Source organism: Trachinotus anak, unplaced genomic scaffold (assembly GCF_046630095.1).
Source record: "Trachinotus anak isolate AG129_WGS33_773 ecotype Australia unplaced genomic scaffold, CSIRO_AGI_Tana_v1 ptg000010l, whole genome shotgun sequence".
Classification (NCBI taxonomy): Eukaryota; Metazoa; Chordata; class Actinopteri; order Carangiformes; family Carangidae; genus Trachinotus; species Trachinotus anak.
The window spans coordinates 11,927,501-11,944,125 of NW_027273861.1; the positions used below are offsets into that span (position 1 = coordinate 11,927,501).

At 42.3% G+C, this 16,625-nt stretch overlaps 2 protein-coding genes across 2 annotated transcripts in view; both read right to left on the bottom strand.

Moving 5' to 3' along the window:
• slc35a3a (solute carrier family 35 member A3a) overlaps positions 1–2,815 on the bottom strand; it is a 9,952-nt gene extending 7,137 nt beyond the window's left edge. The window contains exons 1-4 of the mRNA XM_071487580.1: positions 2,405–2,815; positions 2,031–2,240; positions 764–918; positions 503–625 (exon numbers count right to left, since the gene is read on the bottom strand). Coding sequence (XP_071343681.1) covers positions 503–625; positions 764–918; positions 2,031–2,220 — 468 coding nt within the window. The 5' untranslated portion in view covers positions 2,221–2,240; positions 2,405–2,815. The remainder of the gene's footprint in view (positions 1–502; positions 626–763; positions 919–2,030; positions 2,241–2,404) is intronic.
• A 964-nt stretch (positions 2,816–3,779) lies between these two features.
• The window catches only part of notch2 (notch receptor 2), a 50,134-nt gene continuing 37,288 nt past the window's right edge, over positions 3,780–16,625 (bottom strand). Inside the window, exons 19-35 of the mRNA XM_071487577.1 lie at positions 16,303–16,531; positions 15,203–15,404; positions 14,708–14,861; positions 14,348–14,532; positions 14,067–14,199; positions 13,411–13,662; positions 13,087–13,199; positions 11,595–12,124; positions 11,155–11,496; positions 10,298–10,440; positions 9,970–10,174; positions 9,647–9,734; positions 9,350–9,503; positions 8,950–9,269; positions 8,473–8,620; positions 7,958–8,055; positions 3,780–7,271 (exon numbers count right to left, since the gene is read on the bottom strand). Of these exons, the coding sequence (XP_071343678.1) occupies positions 5,823–7,271; positions 7,958–8,055; positions 8,473–8,620; positions 8,950–9,269; positions 9,350–9,503; positions 9,647–9,734; positions 9,970–10,174; positions 10,298–10,440; positions 11,155–11,496; positions 11,595–12,124; positions 13,087–13,199; positions 13,411–13,662; positions 14,067–14,199; positions 14,348–14,532; positions 14,708–14,861; positions 15,203–15,404; positions 16,303–16,531 (4,745 nt within the window). The 3' untranslated portion in view covers positions 3,780–5,822. The remainder of the gene's footprint in view (positions 7,272–7,957; positions 8,056–8,472; positions 8,621–8,949; positions 9,270–9,349; positions 9,504–9,646; positions 9,735–9,969; positions 10,175–10,297; positions 10,441–11,154; positions 11,497–11,594; positions 12,125–13,086; positions 13,200–13,410; positions 13,663–14,066; positions 14,200–14,347; positions 14,533–14,707; positions 14,862–15,202; positions 15,405–16,302; positions 16,532–16,625) is intronic.

Genomic DNA, 16,625 nt, shown 5'->3' on the forward strand with positions numbered 1-16,625 from the left:
CCTTTCAGATTAGGCCACTTCATTCAGATTGAGATGTGTGATTGGGCTGCAACATCTCAGATTCAAATCAACGATGAAGGGAAAATGAAATTAAAAATAACATTATGTTCATTCTTTTTTGGATGTGACTGGTTAAAGTATGGATATGTTGTAGGTGCACTTGTATTTTTTCTCTTTTAGATGATGCATGGATGGCAGCAATGTGTCATTTCCAGACCCAAGAGATTTAAAAGCTTTCCTCTATCATTCTAGTTTTATCAACAGTAAAGACGAGTGACTACCCTAGAGCTCTGTTATTATTCTGCATTGTAACGCCTGAAGGTTATTAGGGGAATAAAGCATTTAAAAGCAGCTACTCATAAAATCACTCAGATGTTTGTATGCGTTTACTATTTTCCATCGAGGGGAACCGCACAGGAGACATCCTGCAGCCTGGTTCTTGAGACGGTGCAAACATTTGAATTCCTACAAGCTGTCATCATTTAAGAGACTTGAAGCTTACCTGCACAAGAGCCACTCCAGCCATAAGGATCAACAGAGAGAGCCACTGGTAGACGCCCAGCCTGCGGCCCAGCATGGACACTGAGAAAAGAGCCGTGGTCAGGATCTTCAGCTGGTACGTCACCTGATGGAGACAAAGTGGGGAAAACTGTATATAATCTATGAATAAGAGCCATGTGCTAATTGCTGAAATGCTTAAAAGGCTCCTGTGTGTGTTAAACTGAGTCCATGGCCTCCAAACCCAACCCGCCCTGTGCTGTACCTGGTAGGTGGCTGCGTCCAGGTTGGACAGAGCGACGTACAGCAGGTTGTTCTGCAGCGTGTAGATCCCAGAGGGAATTGCCAGCTTCAGTGTTTCCATGGGTTTGTGGGCAATTTCCTGACGCAGGATGCTGTTCAGAGCGCGCACGCTATAACCTGAGGAGTGAAAACAAATGTTAGACCTTTAAACCTAAACTTTTCATCTTTTCAACAGGGTACTGAGGCCATCTGTGCATGTCTGAAAGCAAAGATGACAGAGCAGTGAAGTGTCTGAAAAGTTTTCACTTTGTTGTTTTTGACATGCTTGTAGTGAAAGAGGAGGGTGGCAGAGAAGGAAGTATTTTTCGGAGCGATAAAGTTCAAAGGCATTGTCATCGAGGGACTTGTTTCAAGAAGCGGGTTTACCTCATTATCTGATAACGACTTCAGTGAACCTGCTTTCTCCAGCAGGCACTAGGACAGACGCAATTCATGGAAAGCAACCACCAGGATTTAATCTTCCCAATTTCTTCCCAACGTCTTTTGCTTTTTTTTTTTTGTTTCAGTACAACAGGAGAAACCTGCCAAACCTGATGCACATTACTCAATACCATAATGTGTAGAGCCTCTCCAGCTACTGTATGTGCGCCACTTTCAGTCGGGCCACGCACTGAACCTCAGTCATATTTGGTACCAGACTGTAAATTTGTCCATAAGCAGTATTTTATCCTGTATTTTGTTTTAGACATAGATCACGGCCGTATGTTTACGCAACATTCAACATGTGAAAACTTACTCATTCAATAAAAGAAATGGCTTTATATTTTTAGTAAGGTATCAAAAAAGCATAATTTTGGGATCAGTACAAAAACTCAGCTATTGTAAAAACACTACTATAAAAACTACTACTATAATAATAATAATAATAATAATAAGTAATATTTGTGTGAGTATGAGTCAATTTGTTAATGACAGAAAATTAGGCAACAATTTTGGTTATTGATTAGTTGTTTCTGTCATTTATTGAGAAAAAAAACCCCCAAAACATAAGCTTGGTCCAGTTTCTCCAGTGTGAGGCTTTGCTGATATCAATGTTAATGTATATATCAGGGTATTGGACTCTTGGTTAAACAACACAAGTAATTACATCAGATTTTTTTTTTTTTTTTTTTTTTTTTACCAATTTCTGACATTTGAATAGACCTCAGAATTACCTCTTTAATTAAAAACAAAAACAATTGACTGATATGATCCAGTATGAAATAATGACTGAGTCCCTGTGCACTCACTGTGCTCCTTGAAGACGAGCAGCACACAGGTGACGATCTTCATGACCTCGGCCACCACCACAGCCGAGGAGGCCAGATACCGCGGCCCCTCGGCCTGCAGGGTGCGGGAGTACCGCATGGTGAGCACCAGGGAGGTCGTCTGGAACACCAGCACGCCCAGGGAGAGGTACTTCAGCCGGGGCGAAGCCATGGTCGCGGCTCGGCGGGTCGCTGGCGACAGAGAGGGGGAAAATGGACCACAAAGATAGGGCGGAAGTAGTTAGCGGTGTAGTTGGAGGTAAACACGGAACCACGGTGAAGACAGGCAGGAGAGTTTCGGACACTGAGACAGGTGTTTACTGAAGGAGGGGTCGCTGACCGAGGACAGCTCTCACCTTCCTCCCTGTCCTTCAGCGCCCTGAAAATCGACCTGACAGACGTGGATCAAAATAAAAGCCCCTGTCTCTCGGGTTTGGAGCTGGGCTCTTGTCTGCTCTCTGTCAGACTCACAGACCAGGTACTGGACGCTCAACCCAGCTGTCAAAACAGCGGCACTTCAGCTCCTGGCGTCCATCGGCCCCTGTGTCGATCCTCCGTCCGCTGATACCTGCGCATTATCCGCCCAGGCTCCCCGCACATCCCGCCGCAGCGCTCACCGCCATCACGGTTTAGCTGAGCGCCAGAAGAAAAAGCGACTTACACACACACACAGAGAGAGAGAGAGAGACTCCTGGGAGGGAAAAACCTCATACATGTACAGTCCGGAGTTACTTCCGTGTACAGGTTTCTTTCTCTCCTCTTCGTCGAGGCCTCCTGTGAGAGTCAGGGCCACCTGCTGGTGTGGAAACAAACTGCACCGCTCACATGCCTCACACACAGTCAGCTGTCACATGAAGCATGGAGGGGTTTCTCCATTTTACACAACTGTTAGTGTTGATAACAGAGGACTGCTTTGGGCTTGTTTTTGGTCAGAGTTAGAAAATTACACTAAGCTGATTATTTCTTCAGTAGAAACTATGTGTTAAACATCCACTTCCTTGTGGAGCATCATAGCATCCTTATGTGTTGTGTGATTCAGTGAGGACCCTGAAAGATTTAAATATGTTTGAAAGTGAGTTTGGGACATTGTGGTTCTCGTGGACACTGCTGTAGTAATGTTTTTCAGTAAGTATTATCTCCTGTACATGAATATATCTTAACATTACACTGTAGAGCACTATCACAGATGACAGCAGGGCCAAATTGCTCTAATTTCAAATGTCAGAATGATAAAGATTCATAGAATAGGACTATTGGCTTTGATGATTTGTTACTGAAACTGCTAATAACTAGTACTGCTGCTGAGGTTAATTTGAGATCTATGGATGTATTCATAGGAACATGTCAGGTACAGTGTAGAAATTACATTAAAAAGGCAAATCATAAGTTGAATATTGGTGTTGTCTTTCATTAAAATACATCCCATGACATCCATTGAATCTATATTTCTCTGTTGTATTGGAAGTACAAAAAGTGGGCCCCGAGGAAGCAGATACTTCTCTGGGACCCACTGGTACAATAATATTTACTGAAGGAATCAAGTAACTGTCATGATCTATACTTTCAAAATAAAATTAAAAAATCATATTTTTAAGGACCCAATTACTTTATCAGAAGACAGCGCTGCTTGATTGAATCAAAAGTATCTGTTAAAGGTCTAATGGTGAAACCATTATAAATCGATTCAAAATTAACGCCAGTACATTTCAAAAACAGACACAAGTGCAGAAATCCATGTAGATCTGGGCTTTATTTCAGAAAGCACATTTGGTTGATCATTTGGTTTTGTTTTTTTTTTTTTTTTACAACAGACAATTTATTTTATCAGTTTTAGTCTACCTTATATAAACATGGCAACTACTTCATATGGCATGTATATTATGGGCTATTTGGTTAACAGAGGAAAGTACAATAAAAAAAACATTTTATATACAGAACATAGACACGTAGCTTTGCATATGTAAGGGAACTGACATGCGCAATTCTTATTAAAATTGTTGACTGACATCTCAATGTTCAGTGCGTGTCTGTGAAACTTCAGGTACATCTTAAGTACAGAGAATAAAGCCCTGAAAAGTCAGGCACTGGGAACATTGATGAAACATGAATAATTTGGTTTGTTTACTCAGACACATACAGTAGTAATTCAAAACAAAGGCAACACTTCTTGCTACAGGATGTGTGTGCTGTGTGTCTCACTGTTTAGAGATTGCAGAACTTTTGCAAACAAGGACAACAGCTGACATAAATTTGGACTAGATGTACATTTTTGGCTGAATAAAGGAAAATTTTGTCTTGATGTTCCTTTTTTAAGTTTCAAAAGTAACAGTGAATGATTGTCTGTGTTTACAGAGCAGTCACACAAAGCTATGCTCAACATTAACTTTAAGAAGGAAGACAAAACAAAAAACTTTGCATTAAACCTTACTTGCCTCCAGACTTGGTTTATGAATCATGACAATTTAAAAAGGTGCAGAGATACGCTGATTGTAGTTAAGCAAAAGGCAAAACTGGTTAAATGATTTTAGACTATTTAGAAAAGAGGCAGTTTAAAGGTAAAAACATGCACCTCTGTCACATTCAGAATCATTCAAGAGTGCGAACAGTATTCATATAAAAAAAACAAAAAACAGACATTTTAAAAAGTCAACATGTCTTTACCAAATTAAGCTCAGTAACAAGCAGAATGTGCTATTCGTCTATGTACATTTCATCATACAACTGACTAAACCTGGTGGCACAACAGTAACAATGTGACAAAACTAATGTCTGTTTTTGCATAAAGTTTGTCAAGCTTTTGAATCAATCCCTCAACAACACAGGAAGTATAGAGGCACCAACTGTGATGAGATATCACAAGACAGGATATAAATGTGTCAATACAAACTCTGATTTGGTTTTCAAATCAACTCTCCTGTATTTCTGTAACAGTAACTGCCTTCAAAATATGTTAAATCCATTGTTTAGTAACAAAATGCCTTAATGTTTATGTCTTTCACCTCTGAAATTTTCTTGTGTTTGTCTTCCTAATCATGCAACAGCCTTTTATAAAATTCCCACTTTAGCACAGTAAAAAACAATGCATGAATAAAAAAAATAAGGCACCAACTAGGCAGTTTTGCTTTAAGAATAAAAGCATTAATTGGATGTGACCCATTGTATTAAAAAAAAGTAGAGTGAATGGTTTCAACGAGGAGTTAGTATTGGCAGGCTCATCACATTAAACAAGACATAAGGATAGCAAATAGCAGAAAGAAATAACAATGTCCTCCAAAATAGACAATATCAATGCAGAACATCTGCAGTCCTGTCTCAGTGTCCATCTCAACAGTCTGTTTTTCTGATGCAGTACCAGCTGACTGCCATCTGGTTGGCAGTTCCTCCATGATCCCTCAGTAAAGAGTCTGTGTTTCGTGCCAAAGACCACAAAGAGAAGTCCTGACTCAGCCAAAAGGGAGCAGAGGAAGTTCAGCTTGGATCAAAGGAACTACATGGAAAAACTGATTTTAGCTTGTGACAGACAGCTAACTCCACAATTTTTGGTATTGAGAACTTTTGATATCTAGCTGATAATACTCAATGACGTTTTAGGATCTATACACAGTTTTCTTAAGTGCAAAGAGGAGAAGAAAACATAAAATGGGAGGCGATAGATACTAATAATGAGGAACATACAAAGATAATTGAGAAAAGCATTGAATGAGTTATTATGTGTTGTTAATTCACTACACAGAACCCCAAAAGTCAGTCTGTTTATGCTTTCCTCTGGCTGTCCTACGCAAACACCTGCATATTTCCAAGCTGAGGCTGTTGAGAGGCCTGCTGCATCTGTTGCGACTGCGGCTGTGGCTGCACCTGCTCTGGAATGTGTGTGTGGTGTGACGATGGCAGTGCGTGGTGGGGGTTCCCCAGAGGGGTGGGGCTGGTGGTGACATCAGACCAGTCTGAGTTGGAGTGTGGTGAAGAGGACGACCAAGGGTCTGGGGATTCTGGTGAAGGGGTGAGATATGGGTGCTCACTGGGTGGGTGGGCAGAGTGGCCAGGGGTGGTGCCCTCTGAGCCAGCGGTGGCATAACTGTGCTGGGAGGGGGGTGTGGGGTATTTATCCACAGGGCTCTGCATGGGCGCGTAGGAGGGCAGTGGTCGAGACTGGCCATCGATCCCTCCATGGCCTCCATGGCTGACAGTGTGGGGGTGCTGCAGGGTGTGGGAGAGCCCGTGCGTCATACTCATCTGCTCAGGCAACTGGTACATCATACTCTGGGTGCAGTGGAGGTGGCCTGGTGCCTGCTGGGGGTGACTCTGACCCTGGCTCTGCCCCTGGGACTGTGTGACTTGTACCTGTCCCGGCTGTGGCTGCTTCAGCATAGCCTGGCCTCCTCCAGGAGTCATCATCTGGAACGTGACAATGGGCGGCAGCTGCTCTCTAGTCATGGTGACATTCATGGGGGTCAGCATCTGGCCCTGGCCGTGGTGTTGGCCCATGCCGGGGTGAGATCCCCCCATCTGATGTGGTACGAGGCCAAACATGTGGCCGCTGTAGCCACGCTTGGTCATGCCCACCCAGCCCTGCTGCTGTCCCAGCATGTGGCTGACAGGTGGCAGCATTGGTCTGGAGGTAGGGCTGCTTAGGAGGGGAGGGGAGTTTGCTGTTGTGGAGACAGCACCGGACACATCGCCTGTGTATGAGTGTGGTGATTCCAGGGAGTCAACAGGTGACATGGTGACAGAGCTCTCTGGAAGTCCTCCTGCTGCCTTGACGCCATTCGCACTCCCTCCTCCTGTACCCCCTCCACTTCCTCCTCCCACTCCAGCACCCACACCTGGCCCCTCACCTCCAGCAGGTTTCTTTCTTCTCTTCGCCTTCATGTCTTTCAGCTCCTTAGCTCCCCCACCAACACCTCCCACCTTCGCCCCACCTCCACCCCTTCTGCTCTTCTTCCCCTGTGGTCCAGGTCGCATGCCGATGAAGCCTGCTCCATTGGCCCCACACATAACAGAGTTGCCTCCCCCACCCATGTGGTTAGGCCCGTTGTGTGGACTGTGAACCAAATTGTACTGGTCCAGCAGGCGGACTATGTCGTGATGCATACGTTCTTGAGCGGTATCACGGGGCAGCCGATCCAGGTGATCAGTGATGTCACGGTTGGAGTAGTGGTCAAGGAGAACCTGAGCTGCCTCGAAGCTGCCTTCTCTGGCTGCCAGAAAGAGCGGTGTCTCCTCCTGAAGGAAACACAGGTAACGATCAATATGCTACTCTGTTTCACACAAAATGTCATGTATGAAAAACCGAAGAAACTTTTTTACTGTTCTGTACTTTCAGTCTATTCAGTGGTGTAAAGTGAAAAAGTGGAAATTCTTTTACTGTGCTTAAGGAGTATATGTGTGTACGAAATTTACTCATTTTATCTTTCTGATTACTTTCGCTTCAAATTTTGCTCCAGTACAACTTGCCAAACTTGTGCATGTGTTTTTAGCCATATTTCAACTGAAAAGCAAGTATCTAGAGTATAACAGAGCATACAGATCGACAGCTGATAAATTAGATTATGTCCGATACAGGGGTGGTTTGAGAGGTTTCTTTTTAGTTACTATTCAAGCCTGCATGATGTGAGTGTTGAGGAAATTTTAACAAATTTTTATTTTAATTATTTATTTTGTTTACGGTATCACTTTCAACTTTACATTTAACAATAAATAAATAAATCCATGATTAAAGTCTCATTGCTAGATGCTCATAGATTTATTATCACTTTTTCCAAGCACTTACTTCCAGATACATCATAACATATACTTTAATTGTTTTGAAATGGGTGACTGTTACCCCAATGGATAAACAGCATTGATAATCAGTACACAAACTAAGGAACAAGGTTTGAAAAAGCATAAATCAAAACACAAGAACAAACCTTATTGTCTTGCATGTCACGGTTGGCTCCATTCTTCAAAAGCACAAGAGTGGCCTCCACATTATTAACTGCAGCTGCCCAGTGCAGAGCGGATTTGCCTAAAATGGTAGGACAGTGAGAAAAGACAAAGAAGCACATCCATGTTAAGCAGAAAGAAACTATTACAATTCAGTGACTGTTTGATCTGTTAACCATCCATACCTACTGCATTTTTATGCTTTTAATGAAAGCTTTTTAACAGTTGCTATCAGCGCTATAACACTGAAGTGTTATATGGTCATTAAGGTTTACCACCTTAAACATGCCAGATTTGGATGGATTGGTCTAGTCTGGATACTTAACCTGCTTAACAAGGCAAAGTTTCTCATTCTAATAATGCAGGTTCAATACAATCAATGTTTTTGTTGTAATCCAAATGACTGCATTCAGGACAGGCTGTAATGTAGACCAGACATCCAGTACAAAAGGAAGATATTTGACAGAAGGAATAAATCTAACAAATATTGTTTCCTGACCGTGGTCGTCCACAGCATTGATGTCAGCGTGGCAGTGGATCAGCTCTTCCACCATGCCCTCCACAGCTAGCCTGGCTGCCAGGATCAGGGGAGTGGTGCCGTCATTCATCCGTGCATCGAGTTCTGTTGCACGATTACGGATCAGAATCTGGGAGAAGAAAAAGACAGACACACAAGAGATGATGGATAATGATGAAAGGCCTTAGTGAAGCACATTTCAGAGTTAATTATCAGTTCATGAGTCAAGTTCAAGATCAGACAATCATCTTATCTGGTGTTAATGTTTTTTGGTGGGTAGCTTCAATTGATAATAATGTAGGCAGGCATAAATAAGTATTTTGCTTCTACCCGAGCCTGTTCATTCACCACTTAATACATAATATACTGCTGACTTTGTTTTTACTGATATTATTACTTATATTTATTGTATTATGTGAGATGACTGAATAAAATACTACTACTACTACTGCTACTCACCTGGAAGACGCCCTGGGCATCAGCTGCCACGGCAGCATGCAGAGGAGTTCTGCCCATGTTGTCATGGGCGTTGGGATCAGCTCCAGCATCCAGCAGTCTCTTAGCAGCATCAGCTCTGGCGTAGCGTGCGGCCAGGTGGAGCGCTGTTTCACCCGTGCGGTCGGTCTGGGCCATCAGTGAAGCACCCTGAGCAATCAGGTCAGAAATGATACTTGGTCCTGGTTCATCTCCTCCACTCTCCTCCTCCTCTTCTCCATGCAGGCTGCAGTCTGGGCCTCCACCGTTACGCAGCGATGCCAACATCAGCGGGGTGAAGCCATCTGAGAGAGGAGAAATTCATTATTAAAGAAATAATGGAAAATCAATCAGATCTACAAGCCTAGAAGTAATGTTTTCTCACCAGGTCCCTTGACATTAACATCCAGACAGTCAGCATCCAGGTCGGCCTGTGGGGGAGTGAGCGTGATGTCAGCAGCCTTGCGGTGCTGCAGGGTCCACTCCCTTCGGTCAACACCTCCATCCATTGCGATGGGCAGCAGGGGTTTGTCTTCAGTCTATAAAAAAGCAACAGAACTTGAGCCAAGGTTCACAACAATGAAAACTTTCTTTTCAAACATTTGTTAACTAATTTCATTTTAACTGCTCCAATCCATCAGCTTTATGTGGACCATTCTTTTTTCTTCCTCAGTTCACTTACTCTTGGTTTCTTGGATGGGACCTCGTCTTCCAGCCATCTCTGACTCTGACCTCCATCAATCATTGCTCCATCCTGGGTCTTGAAATTCCTGATATGACAGAAAAAAAACCCAAAGCTGTAAGCAACATTAACATTTCAACTTCCATGTATTCCAGGACAATAACTAAAACCAGCATTGAATGCCAGTACAGCCAGTCTTCTTCTTCTGATGCCATTTAACATACTTGTTATACTTGGTACTTGTTCTCTTCCTCTGCCCAGATTTTACCCAGATAATCCCAGACACCCTACATTTTACACTGCTCATCTGTATATCCACTCACTTCATGTCAAAATCATCTTGTCCGACAGGCTCTCTCCTCTTGTCATTCTTATTAGTCAAGAAGCCATCAGGAAGCCACAGGACACCGTGTTTATGCTTCCTCTTGGCTGCTAACATCCCCAGCACCAGGATAAGCAGAATAATAACCACTGCCACTCCAATCAGGTACATCAGATAATCTATTTTATGTGGCGCTGGTGGATCACCTGGAGGATACAAAGAAAAATGTAAGCAGTCTTCATTTGATTTAGCTTTTTACCTAAAACACTATGTAATGGGAGTTAAGTTAGGTTAAATTCCATTAACTCCTGAATGACAGGTGTACTTACTGCGAACAGACACTAGAGGGTAACGCAGTTGATCCTTGATGTAAGCTGCCGCAATGAAGGATGCAGCCTCTTCGGTGTTGGAGAAACAGTCGACAGAGCTCTGGGAACATTCACGGTTGTCAATTTGTAGGTGCACCCTCGAGCTGTACAGACAAATGTGGAAATACAACAACAATTAACAAGAACTCCCGCCTCGCGGTTGTATGCCTACCCCAAAGAGCCAATTTTAAGGAAAGTTACAGCGTTGAATAATGGCCAGAAGTGTTTTTGCAGAACATTGAGATTGTGAAGTTGACCATTCAGATGTAAAATGCCATCACTTCATCATTTTGTCCTATTAGACATTTGTGTTACATTGTATCATAATTGCCATATGAATTCTTGAGTTATGGCCAAAGAGATGTTTTTTGAGGTCACTGCGACCTTGACCTTTGACCACCAAATTCTAATCAGTTCATCTCTGAGTCTAAATGGACATTTGTACCAAATTTGAAGGGAATTCCTTGAGGAGTTCCAGAGATATTGCATTCACAAGGCCAAAACAATGTTTTGTGAGGTCACAGTGACCTTCACATTTGATCTTTGAACAGCAAAATCTATTCAGTCCATCCCTTCAGTCCAAGTGAATGTTTGTGCCAGATATGAAGAAATTCCCTCAAGGCGTTACTGAGATATTGCATTCATAAGGATGGGACAGACAGACAAACAAACTGACAGACAGATGGATGGACAACCCTGTCTGTCGCCAGCGCCAACTGCATAATGACATGCAATTCATTGTTGATGAATTTAAAATTACTGAGTATTATGTGAGAGCTAGAAAATGATGTCACTATCCCATCATGAACTATCCTTACCCAATAACTTCCTTCTCCAGCTCCCGCTTGCCTCGGCTCCTCTGTACACATCGGCCCTGCTCCTCCTCCTCACCACAGTAAGGGTACACCATTAGCTTATTATTTTCATCCCGCATCACATGCAGGTTGGTGCGCAGCAGGGCTCCCAAGGAGCGCAAGAAACCGTTTAAGTCTCCAAGCAGCTCTTCAGGTTGCAGCCGGACCACGATAACCAGTGTGCCAACCGCCACCTTGGCTGGAATGTCAGATGAACAGTCCAGGCCGTCCCAGCCACAAGCCTCTGTGTAGCAGCTCTGGTCACAGATGCCGTTATGGTAGTGGTCTGCACAGTACTTGTCATACCTGTAAATGCAAAGTACAAGGAGGGTGGGTGTTTGGTTATTTGGCCTTAAATTATTTTGGACAGCAATTTAAAAAATATAATGAGGAGGGTCACATACTTGCAGAGGCTCTGTGGGATCTCCTGGCATTCAAAGCTGTCGAAGAGGCACCCAGGGTTGTCACACTCCTTATCACATCGCCCATTCTTAAAGAGATCCCAGCAGGGAACACTGGCAGTACAGTTAATCCAAGGTTGCTGCCAGTTGAGAGAGCAGTCTCCTCCATCCCACTGGCATTCATGATTGTTACACTGGTCATCACAAACTTTATCCCCTGACTGCCGCACACACTGCAGATAGGGGCAGGTTGGAGTGGGCTGTTTGTGTTGTATGTTCTCACAGTATCGTCCAGAGAAGTGCATCGGACAGCGGCAGCTGTATTGGTTTGGGTTGGACGGGTCTTTGATGCAGGTTCCTCCATTGTGGCAGATCCACGGACACCTCTGTTCATTCTCACAGTGTAGCCCAGTGAAGCCTGCCCGGCACTTACAGTACAGGTGGCCAGCTGGTGACTGCAGACAGCCCCCACCATTCTGGCAACGTAGTTTTGCACAATGTACTTCTATTTCACAGTTGTATCCAGTGAAGCCCTATAAAACACAACATGTTGTTTAAGTGCAATAGCAGTAGAGTCAGTTTAAAAGTTGGCTACACATCTGTAAAGGGACATTAATAAAATAAACTACTATAACTAATGTACATCTAGTTTTCCCAACAAATCTGCTGCTTGTCTACTATACCTGAGCCATGGTGTGGCCCTCTGAAGCAAGCATTAGAGTAAGAGAGGAAGCAAGAGGTTAGTAGAAAGAAAAACAAGGATTAAGTATGAAAAGATTCATATTCTGGTCTAAGAACAAAAGAGAAGTGTAGTGATGTCAGCCTCCTGTCCTCTTTTATAATTGTCTGAATTGTCAAAAAAAAAAAAAATTTTATATAGAATTAATTACTTTTTTACTGTGATCAGATAGATGAATTAAATATAATAATAATAATAATAATGATAATTCATTATCCTCAATTATTAGACTTAAGTGATAATTAAATATCAGAAACACTTGTTGATGTTGTATTCTGTTGAGAACTTTAAGGATTGTAAAAATGTTCTTATCAAACTTTTCAATCAATAACCCGTGTTCCTTATTAACCACAGTTAACATTTACTGTTTGATGGTTGAGTATGGAGGAATGTGTGACAGCCATTAGACTCAGAGGAATATCACTGGAAAATGGAAGCTTAGAGAATAATGGCAATTTATCAAGAAAATGGAGGAACATCTCTGGTAATGATTGTTTTTTTTGTTGCTTCATTGTGAAACACTCTCTGACAGTCCAAAATGAGTGTGTCGTCAGCCACAACACTCGTTTTTCAGACACATCACTTTGCTTCCGGTAAACACTGTGATCTTTGTATAGCATTACACTGTGTGTAATCAATTACTATAGTTCATGGAAATGCAATGGCTTTAAAGCCTTTGCGAGCATGAAAGAGGACAACTGATTGAAACCGTGTTATCCTATAATGCTAGAAAAGGCTGACTTTAAAGAAACTTACAGGAGCACAGGAGCATGTGTAGCCATGTTCTGAGCTCATGTTCATAGAGCAGAATCCACCGTTGTGGCACGGCTTAGACAGACACAGATCCACCATGGACTCACAATGACGACCTGGAGAAACAAGATTAGGGAAAAGAGAAAGTTACACAGGAAAAGAAAAAATATTTAGCAACAGAAATACTTTGCAGGATTTATTACCAAGACATTTACATTATGGAACCATTGTACATAAAAAAAAAACTAATACCATGTTGATTTTCTAACACACAAAATGACTAGATATGGTAATGTTTTGTCCCTTTAAGCAGCTAAATGTATGTACCTGTGAATCCTAGGCGACAGCGACACTGGTAATTGTTGACCAGCTGCACACAGTCGAGGCTGCCAGGAGCGTGGCAGGGCCCAGACAGGCATTCATTGAGATCTCCCTCACAGTGTTTTCCAACGAATCCTGGAGGGCAGGAGCATGTGTAACCTCCCACGCCGTCCACACACTGTCCTCCATTCCGACAGCGAGGTTCCCATGAGCCAGGATTGGGTGCACACTCGTCCACGTTCACTTCACACTGGAGCCCTACAGAACAGAGAACACATAGATATAGTTGTATTCATCAAGCAAGGTAATAAACTTTTTCAAGTTAGCATTTTATGTGCTCTTAATATAATATTCAGATGCTTTCATTTTTAACTATGATGTACATCTGTAAAACTAAAATGTGTTTGATTTTTATACAATATACACCATATTCAGTATTTATTTCCCACAGCAATGGCTGCCATTTGCCCAAACCAATCCACTTCAATGTAATGCATAAAAAGTTATCTCTAACTCATTGGAGCATTTTCTCCTCTGCATTTTTAAGTTGGAAGCTGCTTTATGAATGTTTAAATGGCAGTTTTGACCTTAATCCTCATGACATTTTAAGCTAGTGTGTGTGTGTGTGTGTATTCATGTGGATATGCTACATACAGTCTTACCTTGTGTTCCAGATGGGCAGACACAGGTGAAGCGATTTATGAGGTTGATACAGGTTCCTCCATTGAGGCAGGGCTTAGAGTGGCATTCATCCACATCATACTCACAGTTGACCCCCTGGTAGCCTGGTTTACACTGCAGCCATGAAACAAGAAATGAAGGTTAGCTCATTGTGTGCTTAGCGAATATTGTTGCTAGTTTGGTATTAACATGAAATCTGAAGTATAAAAGCTTTAAAACCTACAAAACAAAGAAATACAAAAACAGCTACAAATTTACTTACTATACACTCGTATGTGCCCTGATAGTCCTTGCATGTAGCTCCATTGCGACAAGGGTTTGACTGACACTCATCGACCATCTCTTCACAGTAGCTGCCCATGTATCCTGGCTGGCAGTGACACTGGTGGGAATTACCCACATTTACACACCGCCCAGCATTCTTACACAAATTCTCCACTTCCAGTCCTACAGCAATTTGGAAAAGAAGGTGCATATGGTGAATACTGTGAACTTGCTGTATACATGCTGTATGCCTATTTTAAGATTATTATTATTTAAGATAATTTTTTGTCTGATGAAAAAGTATGCAGGAAACCACCAATAATCTTCAGTGAACAACATTTTAATGGTAGTTCCTCACCTTTTGTGGCAGCATAGTCCTGACAGGACATGCCAGGGACGTCACAGTAAAGTCCCGTCCATCCATTGTCACAGTGGCAAGTCCAGGAGATTGTGGTCTGAGAGCAGGAGCCTCCATTTTGACACTGGACCTTGCTACACAGGTTTACAAAGTTCTGCATGCAAATAAGGAAAGGAAGAAAGTTGCAAAGTTGTTACAGAGACAGAAGGAAATACACTGCATCCAGCCACCTTCTTGACTGAGACATTTTCAGTTGGCTACATCTAACCTACAGGGTCTAGTCATAGGCACATCATGTATAGGTGCAAGGCTATTTTAAAACAGCATCAATGAAAAAAGTAACTCCTGCTCACTGACTCAGATTACAAATTTGCCTAAAATCTCTAAAATCTTAATAATCTCTACAGCATACAACCCCTCTACACTTATTCATACACATACAACCCAGCTCACGCCTTATCTGCAGACCCACTCTGTAACACATAAACAAATTACCTGGCAGTTCTGTCCACTGTATCCCATGGGGCAGGTGCAGCGATAGGTGCCCAGGCCATCAGTGCAGGTTCCTCCATTCTTACAGGGCTGAGAGTCGCACTCATTACGCTCATACTCACAGAATGCCCCAGTAAAACCAGGGCGGCAACGGCAATAGAAGCTGTTAATTTCATCAATGCAACTCCCATTATTTAGGCAGGAGCTGGAGGGAAGGAGAAAAAGAAAAGTGCTTAACTATAATTACCGCCAACCAGCCGTGTTGCAGAAAATATAGTAATAAATCTCCCCTTTCTGAGTTACAGTGTTTAATAATGGCCCGGAGTGTTTTGGCAGAACATTATGATGTCACAGTGAACTTGACCTTTTACCATGTTGATATAAAATGTCATCGCTCATTATTTTATCCTATTATACATTTGTGTAAAATTGTGTCGTAATCAGCGGATGAATTATGGCCAAACACATGTTTTGTGAAGTCACAATGACCTCGAGCTTTGACCAATATCAGTTCATCCTTGAACTCATCCAAGTAAATGTTTGCGACAAATTTGAAGAAATTCCCTCAAGACGTCACTGAAATATCACGTTCACGGGAATGGGCTGTATGGTCAAATTGAAAACATAATACCTCCGGCTGGTCTGCGCAGAGGCAAAATGAAAAAAAAAAACAACTAATATTTTAAAAAGGAATTAATGAAGAGACAGGGCAAAAACAGTAAAAAAAAATCAACAAGAAAACAAAGAAAAAACATCTAATGTAATCATTAGATTACATAAGATTACATAAGATCTAATTAGATCATAAGATTACATCTTAATGGAGTAGACAGTAGATCGGTAAGCACTGCTGACTGATTCCCACTCTAATCAGGCATCTTTGGAAATAGTATATATATTTTGTTTTTCTCAAGGCAGTCATGTCATTCACCTAAAAAAATCTAAAGAAAGACTTCTCTTACCCTAACTGGACATTTAGACATTTATTATTTATTCCATCTAGTCATTGACGGAGATACAGTGCAAATCGTTGAGGAAGAATAAATTGATTAAGAACAGAACAATGCAGTTTTTATGGATCATACATTGAATGAATGGCTCACCTTTCAGTACAGTCAAAGATGTTGCGTTCACACAGGAGTCCATCAAAGCCCGGTCGACACTCGCACACAAAGCTGTTGACATAGTCCCAGCAGATGGCACCGTTCTTGCAGGGCTGGCTGGCGCACTCGTCTACCTCAGTCTCACAACGCACCCCTTCAAATCCTGGCCGGCAGGCACAAGAGAAACTCCCAACACCATCCACACATGAGCCTCCATTTAGGCATGGGTCTACAGAGGGGAGGTAGAGAGAGGCTTTCCATGACCAAAACTTTTATTTAAGTAGCAGCCGAATAAACAATTCATCCAAGTTATTAAAGAGAAT